Source organism: Gouania willdenowi, chromosome 7 (genome assembly GCF_900634775.1).
Source record: "Gouania willdenowi chromosome 7, fGouWil2.1, whole genome shotgun sequence".
Taxonomy (NCBI): Eukaryota; Metazoa; Chordata; class Actinopteri; order Blenniiformes; family Gobiesocidae; genus Gouania; species Gouania willdenowi.
In genome coordinates, this window is record NC_041050.1 from 648,363 (window position 1) to 676,129 (window position 27,767).

At 40.3% G+C, this 27,767-nt stretch overlaps 1 protein-coding gene across 1 annotated transcript; it reads right to left on the minus strand.

The window, feature by feature from the left end:
- On the minus strand, positions 1-27,368 carry LOC114466956 (constitutive coactivator of PPAR-gamma-like protein 2). Its single transcript, XM_028452830.1, is given in 19 exon segments — positions 1-803; positions 893-956; positions 1,184-1,319; positions 2,170-2,219; positions 2,221-2,402; positions 3,155-3,364; positions 6,817-6,931; positions 7,710-7,959; positions 9,042-9,213; positions 9,673-9,756; positions 9,861-9,875; positions 9,877-10,024; positions 12,623-12,897; positions 14,045-14,118; positions 14,189-14,291; positions 15,164-15,292; positions 15,765-15,847; positions 17,122-17,368; positions 26,026-27,368. Coding segments are annotated over 19 exon segments (3,093 nt in total). The 5' UTR covers positions 26,554-27,368; the 3' UTR covers positions 1-575.
- Positions 27,369-27,767: the final 399 nt, after the last annotated feature.

The following is a 27,767-nucleotide window of genomic DNA, read 5'->3' on the forward strand; positions in this document are numbered from 1 at the left end:
GGGATTGCATACTTTGGGCTTAAGGTGCATAAATTTAAGGGGGGCTAGCCTATGCTACATTGATCAAACCAAGGTTGCACACGATTAGCGTAGCGTGCAGAAGTGCTCCAATGGCAGATATCACCCACCTGTCAATAGTTGGGGGCATTATTTTTTTTGGTCGCTGGTGTGACTTTGGACACGGAATGGAGCTCCATCCTTTAAACGTGCGACAGTTACCATGGAAACCGCATCTTAATCAGCCTCTGTGACCTCGAGCTTTAGGACACGAAGGCTGTGAAGAGGAGGAGTCACGCTGGAGGCTTAATTTTAAAGTGACAGCTCATCACAAGGGGTGGGGCTTAAGCTCATTTTAAGTGCGGGGGAAGTTTTTTTTTTCTTTCTTAAACAAAGGCGGGGTTTGGGGCGCATACGGACGCATGGAGGAAACTTCTCTGAGTGAAAGGATGTAAAAACCACATGAGAAAACTAAACAGGGAGCTAGCTGCTAGCCGCTAACTGCTAGCCGCTAACTGCTAACAAACAGGATTACAAACACAGGGAAAGGCAGTCGAACACGTAACTGTCAGACGCCGTCACTCTTCCTTCTGAAGCGCTCCGTCCGACGGGCAGTCGTCAAGGCAACATGGGGGCTCCACCTCCAGCCCCTCTGAATGGTTGTCTCTGCTGGCTAAGGCACACTGGATTGGCTGGGCGACGGCGGAGGAGGTGGAGCTGCCGTTCAGCTGCTGGGTCGACGCCTCTGGTGAGGAGCCCGCCTCCTCTGAGAGCTTAGGGGGGCTGGATGGAGGGGACGAGGACATCTTTTGGGGGGGGGGGGGCACAGTGTATAAATTTGTGAACATTTGAATACATTTCCCAGCGTTGGTTCAGAACACACTGAGTAACGTACCTGTGATCGGCTGGCGGGGGCCTTCTTCCCTCCCCTGACTTTAGATGGAACTTCTTTACCCCTTCTGTGAGGAGAAAAACAAACTATTTAAGAGATGGAGACAGTGAAGCATCTGAGATGTCTTCATGTAGAGTGTAGAACAGACGAAATATAACCAATTAAACACATGGACACAGGGTTTGTTTCATAGGATTAAAATATTATCTATGATTAGAGGCCTTCATTAAAAACAGACAGACACCGGACGTCTGTAACCATGGTGATCTGGGGAGTGGTACCAGTGGCGCTCACCCTTTGCCGACGCCCACTGACACCACCTGCATGTTGAAGCCTCCTCTTCCACGCACTGGTTTGTTCCCGGCCCACTGGCCGACCACCATGCCTGCGATCTCCAGCTTCCCTCCCTGGGGGGGGATGGACTGGATGCCTGGAAGGAGGAGTAGAAGCTACATTAGTCCCAACGCTAACAAAACGCCAATATGTTACTTTGAGCTGTGAGCGTGCATTTAAAACTGTCAAATTAAAGGCTTTGCTTTTAATTCTCTACATTTAAAGGACAAAGAATATTAATAATCATGGTGAGAATGATAGCTGTTCATCTATTTTAATGTATTTGATCATATTTGTATCAGTACAATCTGTTCTTCTGAGAATGCTGAAGATCGAAGTCAGCAACCTTTGTGTAACTGTAACTACTTCATAGTTACTGTACAGACTGAAAGGCCACCAGTTAGAAAATCACTCATTAAACACTAAATGTTCACGGTTTCACTTTAATTAAAGGGTAAGATAATAAGGAAGGATAGCAGTAACTTAAAAAGGTTTCAACATGAAACACTTTATTTCTCCTAATTTATGCATTTGTTTCAGTTTCATTACTATTTATAGAAAATCCACCTTGTGTTTTTAAAAATATATATATTTATATATATAACATACCACTGACATTACATCTGCAACACTTAAAACATTTGTTCCAATGTTTCAGTGAAAATAAACATTAACTAAACTTTATCAGCAGTATTTAACATTACTAAGTACTAACTGTGTCTCATGTATTTTAAATAAATCAGACTTTAGAAGGAGCTCATTGGTGACTAGAGCTCCTGAGGGGCCCTCACGTGGTCCATGCGGGTTACTTGGGCCCACGGGCTCCGTGTTGGTGACCCTTGCTATAAAGAATACTTTGTGTGTCTAATCCACATGCACAATGAGTAGTCAGCATGTTTTCTTGTCATCATGTGATAAGTTAGCACCTGTTGTGTGTGAGGACGGACCTGGGAAGGCTCTGGGTCGGTGCTGGGCCGGGTGGTGAGGGTGGTGGTGGGGGGGGCATGCCACCCATGGGGCGAGGCGGGTACAGGGGGGGCATGGGGTAAAAGGGGGGCATCATGGCAGGGGGCAGGAAGGCAGGCGGGGGCAGTGGAGGGGGAGGAGGGGGAGGGCGGGACAGGTTGATGCCCTCCAGGATCGCCTGACGCATCTTCTCCACCTTAGACACCAACTCCTCCTAGACACACACACACACACCTCATTATACTGTGTACGGTGTTTGAGCTGACAAAGGTGTTTTTTTTTTTAAATTATCATGTAAAGCCGTGGTCATCAACCACTGGTCCCTGGACTGTTTGGTACTGGGACGCAAAGAATACAGTTTCAAAAAATCCCCACCTCATCTCTTGTGCTTAATTTAACACAAATGACTCAAGATTTCAGAGTTTACACATTTCTGCTGCGTTTGTTTCCTAATCACATTTCATTACAGGCTATTAAACGTTTAATAAAGTTAATGGATCTTGTTATTAATAGTGCGACATCATAGAAGATCATGTACCGTGAGACTTGGCTTGTTTTTTGTTTCACTTGTTAACCAGTTATAACTGCCAGTTTTATTGTGAAAATGTATTTGGAATGAGTGATATTGTCCCCAAACATGTAAATGAGGCTATATTCTGTGTCATGTTTCAATTTTACACTTGATTTTGTTTAAAATAACAAAAATAGTAATATTAACATTTCTGTTTCAGGAAGTGAATTCTGTTATTTACATTTTCCACAATTACAAAAAATTGGAAACCCTAGAATTTGGTATGTCAACTTTCCACCCAGAGGTGACTTCAGGTTGGTTTATTGATCATGCCCCTCCCTCCTCTATGTTAATAATAATCACTGATTGGAGGACTTTAGATGGAAATGAAAATGAAAAATGGTGAAATTGCAGAGCTTCAACTGGAATGTGTAGAAAATCTATCTTCATCCTACCTGGCCTTCACACATGTCCAGCAGGGCGGCGCGGTCCCGGGTGGACCGACACAGTTTGCTCTGGAACAGTTTCCCATCGAAAAAGCCCCAGGGGCAGCAGTGTTCCCATGGCAACGGCTGACCACACACGTCATTGATGAATAGTGCTGTGTCCACACCGGCCATGAAGAGAGACGCCAGCTGGACGCCACGGGCATCCACCTTCTCCACCTGAAGGAAGAAGAGGAGGAGGAGGAAGAGGAGAGGAAATGTAAGCAGAAAAGTTTGACATAATGAGAATATTTGGAGTGTGATGATAAGATGAACGTCTTTACTGTGGAACAATGACAGCAGATAATTCTCTAACAACACAGACTTTAAGGAAAAATGTGACACTAATGTGTTTAACATCTTGTTCTATGAAATAAATCCTGCTAATATCAGTAATAAAAGTCCCAAAAGAAGCTCAGTTATTCCAAAATCTTTAATTTAACATTTTCCACTTCTGCTGCATAACAAGCCATAAATTGTCGTTGTTCAGATGTGTGAAAAGCAACAGAAAAATTGAACATTAATGATACGATATTGGAAAATATTTCTACTATTTAGAATGTGTTCTTGCATTTGAATAGTCATAACAAAAACACAGACATCAACATCCCCCGCCAGGATTGTTGTCATTAGGGATGTAACGATTAATCGTAAGCCAGTTAAAAATCGATTCATAGGTATCACGATTGACATCGATACTTTGAAAATTGAATCGCAGTACTTTTTTAAAATATATTTTATCCCTTCGCTTGTCCAGCAGTGTACCGGCGGGCGGAATCTGCTACTACTTTCTTTCTGGCCGCCTTCTACACTTTAACATGTTAATAAATGATTCCTTACCCCTTCAGCACTGAAAGAATATCTGTAATGTTATGTGAATATCTGTAAAAGTCACATTTTTCTATTAGCTCTGTCTGCTAGCATAGCATCTCTTCTTCACTGCAAGAATTTCTGCATGCCAACCGACCACTGGGTTACCAGTGCCCTCTGCTGGTCCAAACTAATATCTGACGTAAATCAGTGCAAAGACTTTTTTTTTTTTTTTTAAAGTCCAATTGTTAAGGCACAAAATACATTTTCAGTTGTACTTTTAAAAAGAAAAAGAACTATTATGTAGTTTCGCATTGTTTACTATGGAACCAGAATTTGTATTATTCCTTTATTTATTTCATTCAAGATTTATTTTTAGTTAAATTGCATTGTTTTGAAAAGTTAATCAAGGGATTCTTTTGACAATGAAAAATAAAATAAAAATACAGTATTGTCAAGTTTTTTCCCCAAAAAAAATAAAGGAATATTTTTCAGTCATATGTCTACAGTCCCATTTTGTAAAATAAATGATGAGAGAATCGAATCGTATCGGGAGTTGAGTGAATCGTTACATCCGTAGATGTCATTATAACTCACAACCTTTTCCTAAATGTCCTAAATCTAACTTAGATGTATACATAAGTAAATTGTGACGGAGCAGCTGTAAGCGCCTTGTCACTTTTCTCTCTCTCGCTCCGCGCTGTGGGTGTTGAGTGCAGCAGTGTTTGTAAAGCTTGTGCTGAAAGACTTTGCCTTTCCTCTGTGTTTCCTGGCTTTATTAGGGCGTTAGTAGGGCAGTTAACGGGCACACTCAATACTTACCTCACCTGCTGCTCTTCTGCGTAATTCTTCCGGGTGTGGGCGTGGGGGCTAAATTGAACCATTTCCGAAAAGCCCCTTGTATAGAGGATAGTGGTGTGCATATAACCTATGTGATGTGGACTGATCTATTTTCCAGGTGTTACAGGTGCAGTCTGCAACTCTCAGAAAAGTGACTTTTTGTCATATTTGCTAAAGCTGTCACTATGTAAGGACAGCTTTACATCAAACTAGTAGTTTGTGTGAAAAAAACAGACTCATTGTGACCCCCCCCATCCCCTCACTGCTCCTGCAGCCTTTGGCAGATTGCCAGAATGCACCACGACCGAGCAAAAAGAACCAATCAGAGCCAGGATTGTGTTTGATGGGCTGTCTGACAGCTGTTGCTCACAGGCCCCGCCCCTTTCCCAGAGCTAGAGCGCTGTCTTTTTTTACAGTGTATGGTCTGAAGGAGTAGAAGATAGAATTGGTGACTTTTCTGCTTGAAAGGTCATTACTGCCACTTTATTTACATTATGTATGATTTGTAATTGTTACACTAGAACTCTGTAGTGCATGTGTTGTTTGTGTGTGCGCAGCAACCTCCATTTGGGTGCTTATGTGATACTGTGTTGTTGCTGCTGCTGCTAGAATGGTGTGTGCACATAGAGAGAAAAGCGCTGCAGTAATATGCTTTTAACAGAGCATGTTATATTACTGTGATGTTGCTGTCGGACTAACGTTTAGACATTTCAAGAGGTATGAAAATAGTTTTGTTTCTGCTATGTTTGTTATTTTATGTTAGCATTGTTATTATTTTCTTTAGTGTTTTGGAGTTTCTTTAAGAACCTCTGCTTTTTACTGTATTTGATTTAACCAGGAGAGGAGCTACAGTGTATATATATATGCAGTGATTTTCCTTCTAAAAGCAGAGCTGGCTGGGATGCTGGTCCTGGCTGTAAGTGCTGCAGTAAATATTGTAAATACTCAGTTTTCCTGCACCTTTTTTTCCCTGTCGGCACTGTAAATACTTGTCACTGTAGCACTGTCTGAAGTGTGGAGCTTGAAATAAAAGCAGTGAAATATATTTTTTCTTCGACTGAGCCATCATTTTCAATACTCTGGAACTGAACCCGTGACAAAAATATTATCACATCAGAATATCAAATTAAACGGTTTCTAAGAAAAGCTGTCCCCATTTGAAGTTACCTCAAACAGAGTTAAAAAAAACGGGACAAGGACAATAACGCCGAAAAAAGTAATTGCGCGCTTCTCATTTTGGAACTCCATCAAGGTATTGATACCCTGAAGCCACACATCCAATTTGGTTATTGTATCTTAAACAGTTGTAGAAAAGCCGTTCCCTTTAACTCAGACGCACGGAGCTCAAACCTATATTCCCTTCACACTTTGTGGCAGGATATAATAATCCAATGAAGCTCTGCAATCATTTTCAGTCACAGGATAACACGATCACTAATCGAACCGTAACATGTAGGCTTTAAATGTGTGATATTGTTCCCAAACCCATATTTCCATTTCAGATGGTAAAGTGTTATAACACCTCATGTTACATCAGATTTAGTGACTAGCCATTTACAACACAAATAGTGTGTAGATGTGTGACTAATCCCAAAACATACAAGTAAGGATATATTCAGTGTTTTATTGGAATTTACACTCAAATTTAAAAAAAAAAAAAACAATAACTGAATTGCCACTTCCATTTCAGGAAGTAAATTTCTTATTTTTCATTTGTTTTCCACAATCAAAGGAAAATTGGAGGCTGTTATTAAAATCTTGTTTGTTTGTAGTTTGTTCTAAAGAGAAAGACTTCTGGTAGAAATATGAAACGATCGCAGCACAAACTGTCAAAAAAAGCAACGACGGAACTCAAAACAATAAATAATGTAGACATCACATTCTATGGAAAATACATTACAGATAAACTTTCTGATTTTAATGAGATCAGCTAGAGAAGTGGAAGCTGATTGGTTGTAATGACTGACTCCTCCCCCTCTCACCTTCAGCTCCTGGAGCTGGTCGGGTTCGTAGAGTTGACTGGACACGGCCTGGGCCAGGAATGCATCAAGCTCATGTCTCTGCAGGATCCGACCGCCAGGCCACTGCATCATATACCTGACAGCACACAACACGTCATTGTTTTAGAGGCGGAGCTACAAAAAAAATCAGTTTTTCTGTGTCGAAATAAAACTATTAGTGGTTTTACCACAAATGTTGGAAATTGAAATTATTCTAAATGAAATCAATAACTCAAAAGCTTAGAAAAACTATCATTTATTTATCTTTTACTGACTTTTTTTATTCTTGTGTAAGTTTCATTTACTTTGTATTTTTATTTTCATCTAATTTATTCTTTAAATATATACTTTGTCTGCGTACTTTACCATTGCACAAAAGGTTTGTCTATTTCTCAGTTTCACTCATGAACGTCCTAATTTGACTTTAAATTTTTCGTAAAGTCACTCTTCAGCATTTGTCTTTATTTTTTTATTTCTCCGTTTTACATTTATACTCTACAACTGGAAAATTGTGACATTTTTCCCTAAATTTATTCAATTTCTTAACTGTGTTGTGTTAACTTGAAAAATGTAAAACATACATGAAGTGCTTTTATCTTTGGCTTTTATTAACATATCTTATTTATAATTATTGTGTATTGGCCAGGTTTAAAACAAATCATTTTTCATGCATCACTAATAGGCTGCGTACGATGGATTTGAAGCTATAAATTATGATGTAAAATATGCTAAACGTTTGTCACAGGCAGCTAATTTAAAATTAAATTACTGTTCTTTTATTTATTGTTCTATTGTGTTCTTAGAAAATAAAAAAACATTATTGCTATTTAATCAGATCCGGTCAATAAAAAACAGCAGTGAGTTTCTCACGGTACCTGAGCACACAGCACATGAGCAGCAGATGCTGAGGAACCTGTGCTGGGTTGAGCAGAGCAGGGCAGTCGGAGCGCAGACACGCCAAGAAAGCTCTGGTCCTCCTGGAGCGGTCCTCGCTGGACCGACCCAGCCACAGGCGCCGCAGGTTGGGGCATGTCCACTCACGGAAACATAAGGCGGGAACCAGCTCGGGGGTCAGCGCAGACTTGGCCTTCCCACTGCTCCACTCTTTAACGATCACTGGAGGAACTGGAACAGGAACAGGAAGGAGCTTAGACTCAGGACTGAGAATAACCCACAGGGGGGGGGGAATGTGTGATGCAAGAAGTTCAAAATATTATAACTTTTAGAAGGACAACACAAAGTGCACAAAGTAACTCCAAAAACACTACAAAAAAATAAAATACACAAATTAAAAAAAAAAAACAGAACAAAAATGCCATAAAATGAAACCACAAACCATAAACAAACAAAATGGCGGCTCAGGATGTTATTCTAAATGCAGACAAATGTTGATAATGTGGTCATTGTTATTCCCCAATAGAAACAGATACACTGTAGGTTATCTGAATCTATATATATATATATATATATATATATATATATATATATAGTAGGTTACAGCCATTTGGTTTCTTTAACAGTATTTTTGCATTTGTTGCACTTAAACTCAAACAGGCCTTTTTCTTTTGTTGCGTTTGTTTTGTTTTGTTTTTTTACCTTAAATGTGATTTGTTCTATTGTTAAATACTTGTGTTGTCCTCATTTATAATAACGTTATGTTTACACAAACACAGGCTGTTTCATGAGCAGAGTCACATGTATGACAGTAAAAAAGAAGTCAGATTTCCTCATCTTTTGAAAATAAGCCTTTGATAAATAACGTTTAGTTCAATGAGAAAACACGAGTCATGACGAGCATGAAAAGCGTAATTTCTTTGTCTATAAAATGCCTGATCAGGTTCTGCTCGTGTGCTTGTAGTGGGTTGTAATGACGGAGCAGCACAGACATAAAATGTTCTATGAAATGAACTGGAGATGAGTCTCTGTTGTAATAATAATAATAATAATAACAATAACAACAAAGACAGTTCTCAACATCCCCCATCAAAAATGAAAAACGGAACAAAGGCAATAACTTCAGAAAAAATATTTTCGAGCTTCTCATTTTCAAACTCAATCAGGGTATTGACACCCTGAAGCCACACACCGAATTTGGTTATTTTATACATTTTCTGAGAAAAACTGTCCCCTTTAACTCGGACGGACGGAGCCCAAACCTATATCCCCCATCCACTTTGTGGGGAGGATAATAATAATAGTAGTGGTACCTTCCAGGGGAGCCCTCTTACGCAGAGCGAGCCGTTCCAGTCGACGGTGCATCTCAGCCAGGCTGAAGAGGACTCCGTAAGCGTACTGACGAGCAGCGCGGAACAGCAGCGATGCAGGAGGCAGCTCAGAGTTACACTCATCCTCTATACACACAGGCATCTTCATCTCTCCCTGAGGGACACACCAGGACACCAGACCAGAGGGTGAGAAACAGGAACCAACCACTGACTGGACCCACAGCAGTATTATGAATATTATTATTACTGTATATCTGAGAACACTGTAGCACAGGGTGTCAAAGTCTGGTCCTGGAGAGCTCCTGTCCTGCATGTTCTAAATCAGAGCATTTATCCTTGTTGCTAGAACGCTACCGTAAAGACTGTAATAGCTGCACAGGCTGAATATAGAAGCTCTACAATAAGTTTTAATACATAATTCTGGTTTAGTGTATCGGTCCAGGTCCTTGTAGAGCCCCCTGTAGGTTTAGATGCTCCCTGGGATTGTAGAGGCTAGCTTTTTATCAGGTTTTCTGCAAAGTTGCATGATATCAACCATCTACGATATGCAGGACAGGAGCTCTCCAGGACCAGACCTGAGCAGCCAATCAGAACCATGACTGTCCAAGCATACCTTGGTCAATATGTGGTAGATCTGTGGGTACATCAGTCCTCTTCTGTGTCTGTGCTCAGCTACACGGAGAACCTCAGCGCTGACCTGGAACCAGAGAGCAGCAGGTGAGGAACACAGAGAGAAACTTGGAGAGAACACGAAAAGGAACACGGCTTTGTGCCTTGATCCGTGGACGGGGAAGTGTTCACCTGAGGCAGGGGGGGGCGTGGTTATGTCCATGTGACTCCGCGTTGCCATGGACAACAGTGATGGAATGTTTGACCCGCTCCCGTTGCCGTGGGAACTGTCTGCAGAACCGGAGCCCGCTCTTCCTGCGGGCTCCTCCCACTGAGAGGGCTTGTCTGTCAAATGGCTGAAAACAGAGAGAGATCAGATCTAAAAACCAATGAAGGCTTTTATTGAGCATGTTTTTACTGCATCAAGACATCAGAGCTGTAGGAGGACGTTGTGTGTTTACTGTAAATCTAACACTGTGCTGACCCTACCAATGATTCATCTAAACAATGTGTTTAACACCTGTTGATTCCTGTGGGAGGAACAGTGTGGACTGGTGTGAGTAACACCTCAGTGACACGCACACACACGAGAGAATGTGACAGAAAATTAAAGGAGGGATGTCTGTCAATACAACATTCTTATATTAATAGCTTTGTCATGTAATTTATGGAAATCATTTGAGCATAAATGTGATATCCGTAGTGCTGGGTGATTTAGACCAAAAGTCATCTCTAGGGCTCCAACTTTGGTCGTTTTGTCGACTAAAAGACCTTTTTCACACTTCCACATTTTTAACTGTAAGTGGTGTGTAATAACTTCCTGTGGCTATAGCTTTAGCATTAGACAGTGACAAAAATGCTCATTCTCGGTGTGGTTGCTCTTGTGGAGCAAGAGAACAGCCGTACCCATCTAACCACGGTTTTCTGACGGACCTAGACCAAAGGAGGCAGTGGATCTAAGCAGTTAGGAGGAATGAGGGCTCAGAATCTGTATTCTACACTACATCAGCACTTCACTCAGGAGGATTTAGTCAGTGGATCCACCATCAGACGCCTAGAAAGTGGAGCTGTTCCATCTTTCTTTCCCTGGAATAATTTTATGTCACCACCGTAGAAGGAGTCTGACTTTGAGAGGGCTCAGAAACGGCAGCTTGTCCTCTCACAACAAGCTAGCTATGCTAAAGCTCTGCTAAAGCTGCTACGGCACATCCACCCACAGGTAAATAAAACAAACACATCAGAATGTTAAAATATAATTTAAAGGTCTATAACATGCCTCTTTAAACATTCTGAATATTTTAGCAGACTAAATTAGGTTTCTTTATCACAATGTTTATACTTCATATGTTGTAGATAGAGGTTAGCTCATGAGCACAGGCTGCAAAAAAAAAAAGTTTTGCTTCAGCTGTCAGAGACTGTACTCAGATCAGATCAGATCAGATCAGATCATAGAGGGAACAAATTAAGACAGGCTTGAAGCACCAGCATCCATTGTTAAATCAATCCTTTTTCTGCACAATAACATGGATTATCCTTATATTTCATACGTGGTATATGTAAATAGATCCACTGCTGTCTCTGGCCCCGCGGGGCACACTGTACAGCTGTGTTTTTGATGTGTGTTTGTTTCTCCGTGTGCTGATCTGATGTTGACATTGTTTATTAATAAAAGCAGATTTACCACTAAAACAAATGTAAATATGTCATTTGTATGAGGAAAAAAATCTGTAGGTTTCACTTTTGCTTTGTCGGGTTCTGGTCAAAACTTGAATAAGGTTCATATCATAAATGGTCTGTGTTTAAAAGCAAATCAGCACCACAAAACACCAAAACTAAATATTTACTGCATCTAATTTTCTATCTCCTCGTCCTCCTCTGCACCTGATCATTCATTCTACCTTTCTTTTTTGGTCGACTCATCACTATGTGTGCCATAGCCACGGTGTACCGTGGTCGACCAACCATTTCCTTGGTTGTCTACAGCCCTACATCTCTCAATATAGCGATATATACACGATATAAACCTCCATCATTTCAAATTCATTCTGACCAAAAAGACAATTCTGGATTCAATCTGATTACCCAAAATGCCACACAGACACATTTATTAACAAAAAACTGCACAACATTTGACACTTCTCTTTTTCTCCTCTAAGGGACAGCATGTGAGAGTGAGTTCTGTAGTGTGGCTTGTTTAGATGAAGATCCAGGTTAAGACACATTCAGAAAACCATCAAACTGTGCTTTTTACGCTGTTCAGAGAAGTAGTGAAAGCTGTGACTCCTAAAACAAGTATTTTAAAATAAAATAAGCTATAAAAAATATGTATATCAATACAGGCGATATTGTAATTTTTTTATATCCCCAAAATAAACTCAATATATCTTGAATCTTGATATATCGCCCAGCTCTCGATATCAGTGATATTGACCATTATCAATCTCTAGTTGTGATCAGTTTAGGTTTACTAATGAGCGAGTATATTTTACTAGTGAAGTAAAGGTGTCACTAGTTAGCATCATATGCTAATGAGGGGGCGGGGAAAGTACATTCAGGCTTGCCATTGGCTTTCTTAAGTATTCTAACCAATCGGAGAGCTCGATTTGGTTCTACACATCCATACTTCTACTAATGAATCTCTATGCTTTACTAGTACTACTAGTAAACTAAAAACAGCCAGATTGAACTACCACAGACATTTTCAAGTGAAGTAGGATTAGAACCAAATCCAGCTCTCTGATTCGTTGGAATACTTTCTAATGCCAATTGCAAGCCGGGATTTAATTTTCCCGTCCCTTCATTAGCATATGATGCTAACTAGTGACTCTTTCTCACTCCCAGAATGCATTAGTGTCCGTCAACCTCACACCGTTCATCCTCTAAAAGAACAGAGATGTGGATTCTGTCTCAGATTTCTCTCCATAATGTGAGTTACTTTGAGTTTTTGATCTTACTTTGAGTTGCTGTCATTTGGTTCGTCTCCGTCTGATGATGAGGACGGAGAGGGGGAGGGGCCGGATTGAGTGCCGCTGTTATGGTTGGGTAACCGACTCCCGCCCTGGGTTGGGTCGTACGGAGCAGACCAATCAGTGAAGCTCATTTTTCCGGCCAGAGAGTCATTGCAGTCGTGAGGTGGTGGCTGCTGAGGAGGAAACATCGGGCCGGAGCCGGGGGGCCCAAACGGAGCATTCTGATAGGGTGGTTTCAGTCCTGGAACTGGGGGGAGGAACTGATTGGATGAGAGGTGAGAACAGGAAGAGAAGAGTTAAGAAGAACAACGTGATGAAAGTTTTAACTGACGGGATTAAAACACTCATACCTGTCGGTGTATCACCTCAACTGGTGATCATTATTACTGGTGACAAGTCACAAAGCTTTACTGCTGTCACAATAAAAACACCTCAGACCACAGCTATGTATTCATCTTTACTCATTACAACTTCTGTTGTCATGGTCACAAGATCACTGAGCATCTTAACACCAACTCAAAATGTGACCAAAGTTCAGCATCTTCCTGGTCCAAAGCACACAGGAGAAGAACAAAGGGACACATTAGAACCCGTTTAGTGGTTTTAGCCACCGTGGACATCAGATCGCACCCTTCATTTAACACGCACGCACACACGCACACACACACACACACACACTATTTCTCACCGATTACAAAACATTTCTGTAGACCCCGGACATCTTTTTTCCCTAAAATAATTTTTATTTTTATTATTTATTACTGTGTTACTAACACAAAGAAGCCAGTATCAATGCACAAAGTGATAATATGTACCAGCTCAGATATTTTTTACTGCTTTTTTTTAACTCAATTTATATTTGAGAAAATAGACAAATACAGTCTGTTTGAGATTGTGTGTGGTGTTTTAATTTGAAAAGAAAAAATAATTATTTAAGCTTTTTGAGCCTTCTTCCTCTTCCTGCACTGTATATCTATTTCTGTGATACGTGTAATTTTTAATTGTGCAAAATAGATAAAAATAATAAATCTTTTTTTAAATAAAAAAAAAAAAATTCATTATTTCATTTTTTTTTTATTACTTGACATTTCAGGCAACCCCATTTGAATTTTATTTCCAGGCGAACCCACCAAGGTTGAATAACCCAGCTCTAAGGACACTGCTGAAAATAAAAATAAATCTTTTTTAGAAATTAAAAAATATAATTTTAATTGTTTAATAGTATTTTAAAAACTATTTCATTACAAGACATTTGATGTGACCCAAAGGTTGAAAAACCCTGGTTTAGTCGTTAAGAGTAAAAAAGGAGAGCATTATAAATTCCAAGGAGGGGAACTAATGCTGTCCTCAGAGTAAACCTCTTCACTTCTTTGACGCAGAGTAAAGTGTTAAACTGAGGAAACCTACCTGGTTCTTTCCAGGCTGCATCGGTCCCATGTGACCAGGTGGTCCCCCAAACAGAGAGGGTCCAAACCCAGGTACTGAAAGACACAAATACAGAAAATCAAAAAAATAAAGATGTGCATAAAGCCAGAGATGAGCTTAACTCACAGAGGAAGGAGGGAGGCCCCATGTTGGGGGAGCGAGGCTTGGAGGCAGCAGAGAAATACTCCACAGCTTTCTTAAAGCGTTCCACCTTGTCCTCCATACGAGACTGGAGAGCAAAGAACATGAGAGAGACGTCATATGGGCTACACACTGAAGATAAACACACCTACACATGTGCAGTGCTGAGCATTGTTGGGGGCTGTTTACCAGCCTGGGAGAAGATTCATTGAAAAGTCACTTCTTAAACTAAGGGCGTCAGAAAAGATGAATTTTGTGATATATCATATTTCACTGCACGATTATCGTATTGATCCAAAAAATGTTTTTAAAAGAAAAAAAAATATTTAAGTGCAGTAACATATCTTAGCACATAAACTCCTGGCCATTAGGTGTCATGTGAACGCACCATCAGACCTTGTTAAACTACCTCACTCCTCAATGACTTTTAGCTGATATGTATGTGGTTACTTTGAAGAAGAAAAAAAAGAACTTAACAGAATGAGAATCTGAAAAATGCCACACCACTTGTTTTTTAATTACTGTTAGTTACTTTTTTACTTGCTTTCACAAGTTTAAAAAAAATGAAATAAATTTTACTTTATACCATTTTGTACTTGTAAAGGAGACATTTGTAATTATTTATATTGTGGTGTACATCATATTGTTTATGCTATTGTATCGTGACATGCAACTTGTGAATCGTATTGTCAGATTCATGGCATTGTACAGCTCTATTAATAACACTAAAGACTATATTTTACATTTAAGGGGAAATGTTTGCTGTGAAGGAGGTTTACTGGTGTTGTGCTGAAACTGATGACCGACCGCTACCATGACACATACAGCGTCAGAATGAGCTTGTTATTCTATTTAGCAAAGTAGTCAATACTCTACAACACGAGCTACACTGACGGGGGCGGGACTTCCCTGTCACTCATTGTGGTAGATATCTATACTGGTGTGGACTGGATTATTCACCTGTGACTGTTTGAAGACGTCTCTGGCGATGGCGTCCAGGTTTCCCAGGTCTTTGATGGAGGAGACGTACTCAGAGACGGCTTTGATCACCACCTCACAGGGAGGCAGCACCAGCTGATGAGCTCGCACCTGAGACAGACGAACACACACACTTTACAGACACCTCTGACCCAGAGAATATCACACACTTCACCATAGCTTCACATTAAACAGGTGGTTGGATGAAGACAAAGTTATATTCCCCTTCCTGTTTCAGAAAGTGATTTCTATCCCAATGTGTTGAGACTATTTTTAATGCAATATTAGACCAGATTTAATACTAATGTCATCGTACATTAAAGGTTCAGAACAACCCGAAGAACTTGAGCACCTATGGGTCAGTTACAGTAAAATAATCAACAGTATGTGTGTGTGTTACAGAGTAAATACCAACATGTACAGAACAGTGTGTATCACTAGAAATTTATCAAATAATTCAGCGTTGAGTTGTAATATTTCAAAATAAAAGCATTTTATAAAAGCACAGTTAAAGACAGTTTAATCATGAACACACTGCAGCCCTCAGCGGTTCATCACCACATGAATAAAAAGGCACTGGTACCTTGAGAGAAGCGAGTGGGTGTTCTGGTCCCAGCAGACTCCAGTGGAAGGCAGCCAGGTCCTCATCAGGCAGAATATGGTTTCCTGCATAAAGTGGAGCAAACGTAACATTAGAAAACATCAGAAACACAAAGTAAGCACAGTTAGTTTGATCTAATCAACACTTTCTGCCACTACTGTCCTCACCTATCCCCGAGTCCCTCCAACCCTCAGCTACATCATCAGGATCATTCACTGACTTTTAATAAAACAAAAAATTCATATCACTATTTTTTTTACCATATTATATTTGTATACAAGTTTCCAGATATTAAAACAACATTTTCTGTAAACACGACCGAGTATGAAGCCATTTTCTACTGATTTAGAGGCAGCAAACCACCATCATCCATTTCATAAGGTCTGAATATTGTACTGAGCTGCCTGTGAGAGGGGGCGTGGCTTATATATCATCTGTAGAAGTCTCTTAACAAGTGTGAAAGTCCTTACATCTGTCACTAGTCGTTTTGGGTCGATGAAGATACAATACAAAGACATAAATTCATAGCAGTATGAATACTAGCCAGCACTAGTCCATCTTATATGAATACAGGATCTTTGGCAGTGTTTTTTTTATAAATCTGTCCTAAAATCTTCTAAATGTCCTTATTAGTAGATATATGTCTAACTAAATACATAAAGTGTCTTTTAAAAACAGGACTACTTTACAGTTTTAGAGCCATCTTGAAATCACGTGAATTATGTCACACGGCCCCACTGCCTGTAAACATCCTATTGTTTTCTATTAGAGTGAAGCATTTAACAGCTTTTTAGATTATTTAATGCTTTTTAGATCATTTAGTTTTTTTCAGTGAAATTGACAACTTGTGCTGCTTTTGGTTGCTCTAAATCATGTGTCAACCTCAAGGCCCACTGTCCAAGTTCAGCCTGTCAGACCATCTAGTCCAGCCCACAGGAAGATTTTGTTTAAGTAAAACATACAGCAGAGACAGGACTTTTTGTAAACGATCATATATAAGTTGTAGATAACATACAATGGATTAAACTTGTAAAAACAGTAGAGGGTCCCATTAAAGGGACAGAGCAGACTGCAGCACAACTTGTTCGTTGAGTATTGCGTGATATCTAAAACCTCTATGAAGTTGTTCAGAGTAACTCTCCTGGAGGTGGTGATAAGACACCGACTGTCCCTGACCGACATGTTTTTAGAGAATATCACATTTCCTCTATAGCTAACGCCAGCTGCTCATCATACTGCCCCACACATCTATCTGTGTTTGATCACTTTTAGCTTCATCATATCACTTTAGTTCAGCAGCTGGTGTGAAACGATGGGATGGGGATCAAGTCTTTCTCACCCAGCAGAGCAGCAAAGCAGGGCAGGTGCTGTGTCTTGAGGCCCAGCTGCCTAGCGGCCTCAGACAGCAGGTACTGGTGGGTGGTCAGGTTCTTTCCGTTCCAGCTCAGTTTGAGAGCGTGTGAGGAGAAGTAGGCAGGAACGTTGCACAGCGCGAACTCAGAGTCCTGAGCGATCAGACCAGCGAACCCATAGTCCCTGTAGAGGGACAGCACTTCCTGGTGGTGGTCCTCCAACGTCTGCACAACCTGCACATGAAAAAAACAACACATTGAGACACATGGACACAAACCGTAGAAACTAAGGACTAAGGTCTGTTCACGTCTATGGAATGTTTGTTTTCTAAGATAAAACATGTGAACGACTGTATGAATGGAACATAGAGCAGAACTCATCTCTACATGTTGGTTCTTAAAGTGTGACACAAAGAGGATTCTGGGTCAAAGCCACACACACACGTAGACACTGGAGCTTTTATTAGCAGCAGCTGCACAATATCAACACGTGACCCACTTTAGTCTGAGTGTCTCTGAGGGACAGCACGTGTGAGTGAGCTCTGCATCACGGCAGGGGAGCAATGATTTTTAAATCTGCAAAGACGTTTTATTTGTTAAAGACACACGTGAAGATAAACAGTCAGAACAGCTTTTATTAACACTGGGTGGGTGGGTGTGTGTGTGTGTGTGTGTGTGTGTGTGTGTGTGTGTGCGTGTGTGTGTGTGTGTGTGTGTGTGTGTGTGTTCCGTTAACACACACACAGAAAAACTGTCCCATCGATTGAAATCTCACGTGATCTAATGCTGCATTCCAAGCAACTCAGAACTCTAAACTTTCCAACCTCGTACTCAAAAAAGTGACTGAACGTCACTTGAAGGCGGAGCTCCCACTCAAGAAAAAACAATTCTATTCTAGCAGTCAGCCATGTTGGAGATATTTCCACGTGCTGCTGCTGAACTCTGAGATGGGAATTTTCAAATGAGAAATGCAGAGGTCTGAGTTGCCTTGAATGCAGCATTACATGTTTAATCACACGCACTCACCGAAAAAGTTTAAGATTTACAATAGTTGGCCCCACCCCTTTTCAGAGCAGATTGTCAGTGTTCCATTCTTGGGCGAGAAAGATTAAAATCAGGATTAAAATCAGCCCCAATGTCTATATGTAAATCACACTTTAAAGAGCACTCAGCCCCGCCCCCTCTCCATCAGGTGGTTAAAAGGTAAACCATATCAAATAACTGAGCCACTGTGATTTATCTCTTGCTCAATAGCTCCTCCTCATCACTCTCTGTGGTCTGTATCTGTCCTCATGTTGGAGCGACTGTGGCACAGGTGTTAGAGTATACTGTAGATATGTAAAGCAGAGGGAGAGCACAATTGCAGCACAGATGGTGCCAAGACCCTGGGAATTCGTTTCAAAGGTGAAGGCTTTTTTTTAATTTTTAGATGCTTGGTGAGATGCGCTATTGCATTGAAATGGTGTCAAAAATTTAATTTTATTAAAAATATAATTGAGTTGTCAATAACTTCTGGTATTTTGTCAAGATGTTCCAGCACAGGTTATAGTTTAGTGGTTTGATATGTATGAATTTGTTTTTAGGAAGCGGAAAATGTGATAATGCTGACATGGACGAACAGGAAAGGTACTGTTGTTTGTATTGGTCCCCAGCAAGAGGATTTTGTGCATCTTTGACACTACTGTAATAACTGTAAATAAAAAGTCTTTGAGAGTGTTATTATTGTTGACTGACAGGCTATGTAGGAAAATAGAAAAAATGGGTGTTGCAGGGGATCTATTCTGAGAACTTACACCCTGGCTTCTGCTCTAACTTCTGCCAGCTCCGTGTTGGGTGTTCCCAATAAATGGTGGGTGAGCATTTATTTATTTTTATTCATAATTTTATTTGGTTCAAAAGTCAGTTTCCAGGATGCTGTGAATGTTAGTCCAAAAAGGAGTCACAGAGGGGCAACTCCAAAATATATGAAAATGCTTTGTGTCTATATTTATGCTACGTCAGGCTTTGGCTACACAACTAATACTTGTTAGTAGGATCATTAATCTATTGGTTTTGGTCTTATTATGGAATTTTTTGACAAAGTATAGAATATATCACTAGATTTATCCTTTCATGATTCCTTTCAATTTTAGACACTCCATGAACTTGAAGTGATGGTGTCAATCACATCCGGACATCTCCACAACATCCACGCAGACATCAGGGCCATCAAGCAGCTCAAAGTGATAGTCTGCAGAACGCAGGCCGTCTATTGTTGTGCTACGCAACAATAGACCATGGACCACATGTGTCCCCCGGACCGCCAGTTGTCCAATCCTGGATTAAATATTACAAATGTCTTGTACTTCACATGATTGAAAAGGAAATAAAAGTATTTTCATCATAAAACATTGTAAAGTGTCCATCACCACCCACCTCCACACACCTTACATTACTGATCCCACTGATATACACACTCCACACCTTGTTAATATTCAATTAATTTCCTTTTGTTACATAAATGACTGTTCTTAAAACATTTGTCATGGCTGAAGACCCAGGTTATGATGGAAGCTGCAGAGCTTTGTTCTTACTCTAGGTATTTTCCCTGGTCATATGTATCTGGATGATGATTTGTCCCGTTCCCAAAACTGTTCATCTACAGGTATTGAATGAAAAAGGCATTACATCCTGTTTTATTTTTAAAACACTGTTTTACCATGGATGTTATATCCAGGCTCCAATCATATTGATCAAAGGACACAAAGCTTGGTATTGTAACAGCAGTTATAAGTTATTTTTTAAAGATCTTGTAGTCCCTGTTTTACTACAATAAACATTTTCATGTATAAGATACATTTTAGTATCTTTCATCAACTAAACTAAAAACTCAATAGGTATTCCTCATGGTTTGCCCTCTTAAGGGCTGAGTGGAAGTTCTCTGTGCTTTTATTACCCCATGACGTCCACTTGAAGATGAAAGAGTCATTGTAGGAATAGTGATGTTATTCACATCAACTGAGTTTATAGGAGAGACAGTGAGTGTAATAAGTATATTCATGTGTCCATCATTTCCATAACTCTGCCTCATAGAATCATACAGAATGTGGTAGTAATGTAAATTGCATCTTTTAATATAAACAATGACTTTAGGTTATGAACAAGATTTGTAAATCATATATTCACAGTAACTACAACCTTTTGATGGAATTTCACCTGAAATATATTCTTTTGTAGAAGTGCACCATTGGGATAAAGGAAAAATCATATTTTATATATATAGAACGCTCTCACACATGTATATATATTCAAGTTAATATTTCATGGTTATTTAAAATTATTCCCGTGACCCAAATGTCCTTTAAATCGTGGGTCACAGACTCCACTTCCTCTTCCGTCTCCATCTCTGTACCAGACTCCACTTCCTCCTGTATCATGCTATCATTAGCATCTCAAACATAGAGCTCTCTGAATAGATCATTGAAACCATCAGCCACTGATGAGTCTTTTACAGACAAGTTTCCAATTGTATAAACCATATAACTGTCTGTGTAATTGTTCACTAACGCACTGTTTCACTATAGTCAGTATTGACCTCAACCCGTTCAATACTTCATCTGATAAACTGTAGATTCTCTGTGGTGCCGTGTATGGAAGTTAAACTCTGACCACTCGGTTTGAAGGTAAACAATGATTTTTGTTTTTAAAACAGCTGAATTGTAGATACAGTAATACTTTAATTTACTTATTCACTCATGTATTTTGGAGCTTTACATTTTGTTTTGAGCAGTTTTGTTACTTTTCTGATTGGTCCTACAATGGCTATGGAGTTTGGTTATCAGCGTCTTAAATATTTCACGGAAACATACACACACCCTCGCCACACATAAGGTATTATTTATAATAAAAAATATTCTAAATGAGTAAAATAAAACAAAAAACTAAACAATATTTATACACAAAGTACACAAAATAACTCCAGAATTACACTACAATGGCAACCAAAAACAATTATACAAAAAACGCACAAAAAGACAACTGAAAGAAAAAAAAAATACACAATGATGACTTCCAAAAAACATGCATTACAGAAAAATACACCAAACAAAAAAATATAAAAATGAGTAAAACCAAACAAACATGTCTACTTGCATGCACACCATAGAATAAACCAGGAAAATTTCACCCACATTTGCACTGGCAAATAAACCCCTTTATAACACAACAGAGTATGTACACCTCTTTTACATCCAACACATACTCATTTGGCCATAATTGACAACTTTAACTATGCTCCCACATAAATGCATACTTCCGACGGGCACTGTACTAGTATGTATTAATTTTAAGAATTCAGTCTCCTTCCTGTCTACTTTTCTACTTGCATCCCCCCCTCCCCACCCTCTCCTTTTGGGAGGCAGAATTATGACATAATATATTCTTGATGATGTAAAGGTCTGATAGAATGTGACCTGGTCGTTCATACAGCAGTTACATTACAGATTATCAGATACGTGATGATTTTTTATCCATATAAAAGAGGCCTGGGTTGTATTTTTTTTTTTTTTTTTTTTAATCAGAATTGTTCTGTTCATAGACATGAAAACATCTGACATGTGGGTGAAAAAAATCGAAACTCACCTGCAGTGTTTTCCACCAACTCTTAATGTAAATTACTTAGCATGTTTTCTACTATAGATTGTATAACTTCCACCAAAGCTTGGTTTGTTGTTACAGTGACTGCTGGTTGTCGTTCTGATGAGTGGAGACATGACTAACACTCTGAATACTAATGCTACGTTTGTCGTTTAGGAAAGTGTGGCACGACTTACCATCACTTCCTTAAAGTGATGGTAAGCCATCCTCAGAGCAGGATTATTAACCATTAACCACAGTCAGTCCGTCTGAGTCTATGGAGCGTAGCTCACCAGGTGGAGCAGAGCACACTGGGAGAGAACCGTTGATTCATTATTTTTATATTTCTGCCAAGAAGTAAAACACTGATAGGGAAATTAAACAAGCAGGATGAGTGTGAATATGTGTGCAGTAACTGTGAGATAAGAGGATAAATGAGGGCGATACACCCAACCGGGTTCCTCCTGCTTTGTAAACAGCATCAGGGTTCATGTGGAGCCCTGTCAGGTCCTTTTAATTTACATTATGTAACAGTGAGTGAATCATAAATGTTTTACAGTTTACAATGAGATTTGCTCTGCAAAGACAAAGAAAAGACGGAAAAAATTTTCACATCATAAACTGCATGATTTTTCCTGAAAACAGCAGAATTTACTAGGGGTGTCTCAATCCGATATTGATATCAGTCAGATATCAGCCAGATAACAAATATCGAATTTTATCGGACTGCATCTAAAATGTCTGAAACCATAACAGATATAATTTATTTATTTATTTTATTCAACTGTAGAATACTGTAGATATTATGTTGAAGGTTAAAATGTGTGTAACCAACTGGTTAATAATAAATGGGTCAGTTTTTCTCATCCCTATTGTTCTCTGAGTGACATCATTTGATCAAACCTTTTCTAACATTCCACACTACAAAATATGTCATAAAAGTATGTGTGATTTGTGCTGATATTGTATCGTATCGATATCGATAAATACTCAAGGCTGCAATCGGTATCAGATCAGAAGTGGAAAAGTTGTATCGGGACATCCCTAGAATTTACACAAATCCATCCCAGTGATTATCTGTTTAAAGAGCACTGATCCCATCACAGTTCCTCCCTGTCCTGGGTCAGACCACAGTCCATCACTAAAACATCTACTACATTAGGAATAACTCACCATCCTAAAAATGTCTCATATGATCATCATCAGACCCACAGGACAATTTTAAACAAAAAGTAGACCTGGTCACATAGCCCCACCCGTTTATCCTTTGCTCCTCCTCAGCCGACACCGCGACATGCTAAGCTAACCAAACATGTGAACTGGTCTCTCTATAGAGTTCCTTCCTAGTCTTAACCCTCTGTAATACGTGAAACACAAAGATTAATTTTAAGTTTTAATCTCCCTTCTTCCAGAGGCTAGTTTGTGTAAATTATATATACAGTAATCCCTTTGTTTTTTTAACACCTATGTAAAATGATCTATCCTTAAACATGTTAACATTCAAAGAATAAATTAGCCGCTGTACAATAGCAGTGCCGCTATAAATAGTCTGAATACTTGGCAGCAGCTCAACAATGCATGTTAGGGTTCACTGGGTTCAAGTTATGTAATATATAGGCTGATAAATAAGGAAGACACACCAGCAGGGGGCGCTTTACTGATGTGAGGGATGATCAGCCCTACATATATACATCAGAGGAGCAGAGGCAAACATCTGGATGGTACATCAGGGGGATTATTACACCATGGACTCAGATGAACACATTCAATCCGTTTTAAATGAAGGACAAAGTCAGACTGCAGACCAACACTAAACTGAAATACACATTTAAATTCCTGTTACACTGAACTAAACATCTGCAGTGAGGCTAATAGAAGGAAAAGATCAGCTTTAAGGTTCTGTAACCATGGTGATGTGATGTTACATTTAGGACTGACTGTAGTGTGACATCATGGATCATTGGATGAAATTAAATGTCCATATTCTCTCATGCACAACTTGTCGTGTAACGTTTGGAACAACCAACGCACCTGAATCACCACAATCTAACATGAACACTTATAAAACTCAGTCACATGACCAGCAGAGGTGGGACTGTCCACATTCTACTTCTATGAGTACAGTTACTTAAACAGAACATTACTCTAGTACAGCAGGCCGATACATCCCCAGAGTTATATAGAATAGAATAGGGTTTGTGTGTGTGTGTGTGTGTGTGTGTGTGTGCATGAGTCAGTCTTCCTGACGGTTGGAGAACCTCTAATCTCCTCCAACAGTCAGTGAAGTCTGTCCAGGCTCCTCCCCCAAAACAAATCACACTACACAACTGATTTATAGAGAGATCTAATCAATTAGAGACATCCCTAGCATCACATTAACTGTTATTGATCATTATTCAGACTTCTATCCACGCCTGATGGAAAAATAGTCCGTGTGGTGTGAGCAACACGTTTGTGTGTTCTTAAATAATTGTATTCTGTTTACAAAATGATACTTTACTATGTGTGAACATTCCCAGTGTGTACGTTCATTATTTGTACTGAAAAGGTGTGAATTGTCACATTACAGGTTATTACTTCATCTCTCTTCTCTCTGATGGAGAAGCAGCTGCACAGGCTACGAATACAAAAGTAACAAATGTAAGATAGAGATCAGAATAATAAGATACTCTAGCAGCCACATCATCAGTGTTAATTATTATTTCACCATCAGAGCCTCTTTAGAGTTAAAGGTGTGTTTGTGCAGCTCAGTCTCATGTGCTTTATTATTTATAAATCTATGCTTAATCTATGCCTCTATAGCCCTGTAGATGATAGAGCTGGACCATATATCCAGATTCAAGATGTGTCGAGATTTCTACTTTGATAATATTGAAAATTACAATATTGCCTGTATCAATATATTTTTATTTAGTATTAAATACTGCTTTTAGGAGTGGTTTCTTTCTCTACTTCTCAGAACAGGTTTTAGATGATCAGAGTGTGTCCTATCCCAGACATTCATCTACAGAACTCACTCACACATGCTGTCCCTTAGAAGAGAAACAGACTAAAGTGGAACATATTGATCAGCTGTTTGTTTATAAATGTTTCTGTGTGGCATTTTGCATCAGCAAATTTAACCCAGAATTGTGTCCATCCCAGCCTGTGATTGGCTGATCTGGTTAGATCTGTGAGGATCAGCAGGTCTGGTCCTGGTCAGTAGATGATGGAGACCACTAAGAATCCAGGGGCCACAGTGGGGGACAGTCAGTGCTGTGGTATCTGTCATTATGTCCTTGGGCAAGGCACTTCACCCACATTGACTCGTGTGAATGCAGTGAGTAAGTGAGTGTTGGTGGTGGTGGGAGGAGCCTATGGCGCACTATGGCAGCCTCGCTTCCGTCAGTCTGCCCCAAGGCATCTGTGGCTACAATAGTAGCTTACCACCACTAAGTGTGGAGTGAAAGAATAATGTCTTCATTCTGTAAAGTGACTTTGAGTGTCTATGATAAAGTGCTATATAAAATTCAATGCATTATTTCATTCTCTTTCTGCTCAGACTGACAAAAATATTTGGATTTATATCGTATATTGCTATTTTGAGATAAAATATAGAAATGAGTTTTGTTTCATATCACCCATACCTAATAGAAGCTTAGTTTAAACAGCAATGAATTAGTGCAACTGTGGTGAATGCTCATCAGATAATCTACACGTTTTATAGCAATTACTTTCTCATAACCATGAACTCTGTTATCTTAACACTGACTTTATCTCACAATGATGATTTTATGTAATGATATATATAATTTTTAATGCTAGACATAGGATATGATGTGTATATTTTAAGCTTGATTGGTTTACATCCACAATGGAAAAGTTTGTTGGTTTTAAACAAAAGCAACACATCCATCATCTCTGAACTTATCTCGTAGCCAATCCACAGTCAGCTATTTTAGTGTGTTTATATTGTTTTTATTGTTCATACATGTCTTCCCACTTTCTCTCCGCACTGTGTACAGGCCCATGTGTATATATCTTCCATTTTTATTACACTGTTTTATTTATCTTTAAGTGTCAAACCTGAACAAATCTGGCGTTTTTAGCCCTCAATCCTCCCCCAAAGAATGAAGTGAAGATTACATTATTAATCAGCTCCACATTATTGATCATTAATATTTTTGCACAGGTTTGAGTTTGTTATCTATCTATCTATCTATCTATATATATATATATATATATATATATATAAAATGATAGTGTGTGTGTGTGTGTGTGTGTGTGTGTGTTCTTACCCGCACTCTGAAGCGGAACATGGCGAGGCGGACGCAGTGGCTGAGGCAGGCCGGGGGCAGGAACCATGCCCGGGGAGGCGGGGTGGCCTTGCTGCCGACGTGGTTGACGATCAGCTGCGCTGTCTGCCGCTGCCCTTGAGCACGCCGCGCCCACTCGGGCCAGCGCTCCTTCCCCAGCGTGCCGTTGAACACCACGACCAGCTCCAGGCCACCCTGGTACAGGCAGGCCTGTGACAGGGCGGCCAGGTACCCGAGCATGGCGTTCCACTCCCCGCCGCACACCCAGTCCGTCTGGTAGCCGCCGTAGAGCCGCTGCAGGCCGGAGTCCGCGTCGATCAGGATCCGGGCGGGCGGAGGCGGGGGCGGGGGAGGCATGGGCCCGGGGTGATGGTGGTGATGATGATGGTGGTGGTGGTGGTGGGGGGGCATCTGACGGGCCGCGGTGCGGGCCAGCTTCAGAAGGTCCACTGGGACCGCGGCCCCCGGGCACCGCTTCTCCAGAAACTCCTGGAAGCCCTGCACGCCCATCACGGTGCTGCTGAGCCGGTGCCCGGGCTCTGAATACGTCCTGTACGCCGTGTTTGGAGCGTAGTTAGCCACGAGTTAAGTTGAACTACGCCTGTGCACTACACTGTCAGATTAATCCGTGACTACTGCTGTTAACCCGGGTTAGTGGAGCCTAGCGTCCATCCCTGCTCAGCACTGTTGGTCAGATGCCAGAAAGGCCAGAAAAAAGTTCCACATCGCTTCACTACCTCATAATTTAGCTCCAACTACAGCGGAAAGTAACGGCGACGCGCCTTAATGTGGCGGAGCTTTGACAGGTGTCGTGGGAAACCGTGTGATCCGACTGATTAGTGGTCAGGACTGCGCATTAGCTGGTGACCAGTACACGGACATGATGTGAACCAGAACTTACTTTAAAACCGCAGTTTTCTTAATGTCAGCGGCGTTTGACGGTTTCGATCTGACATGTGGATGTGAGTGCGTGTGTAACGAACGCTCCCCGGCGGGCTACTATCGAATAACCGGTGTGAAACAAACTAATGAACGTGGACAGTCCAAACGGACCGACGGGCTAACTGTGGCTAGCCGTTAGCTGCTGGCTGGATCCCGGCGTGATTTGACGCGTCAACCCCCGAGTCCCAGACGGGCGTCGCACGGAATGAGATGGATGTTTGGCGAAAGAAAATTTAAAAAAAAAAAAAAAAAAACTAAAACAAAATAAAAACTAAAAGGCCGATGGTGCCTCCCTCGCGTTCTTCCACGCTCACGGCTTCATGTTGCGGAGCGTTACTTCAGAGCGACGTCAGCCATCTTGAGACTTCCTCGCGGCCCAGTGAAGTGGGAGGGGAGGCAGAGAGGAAGGGGGCGGGGCGCTGCCATTAGGGATTCTGGGAAAAAGCGTTAAGCAGCACCGTCACGTTCACACGAAGAAGCTGAAGCGCCGCAAAAATAGAACTACAACTACCAGCCTGACGCTGGAAACGGTTTAGGAACGAAAAACGTGAATTTGTAGAGTGACGTTTACAAGTATCTCTTGTGTTCCGAGATTAAATCATAAGTATGTGAAAATAATCACTAATCATTAAACATTATTATAAATTAGTAATAATTTCACAGTAAAACGCAACGGATAAAATATTAAATGTAATAATTATGAGATAGAAGTCATTTTTGCGAGATGAAAAGTAATATATCTGAAATATAAAGTTCATATTACATCAAATGTTTATATATGG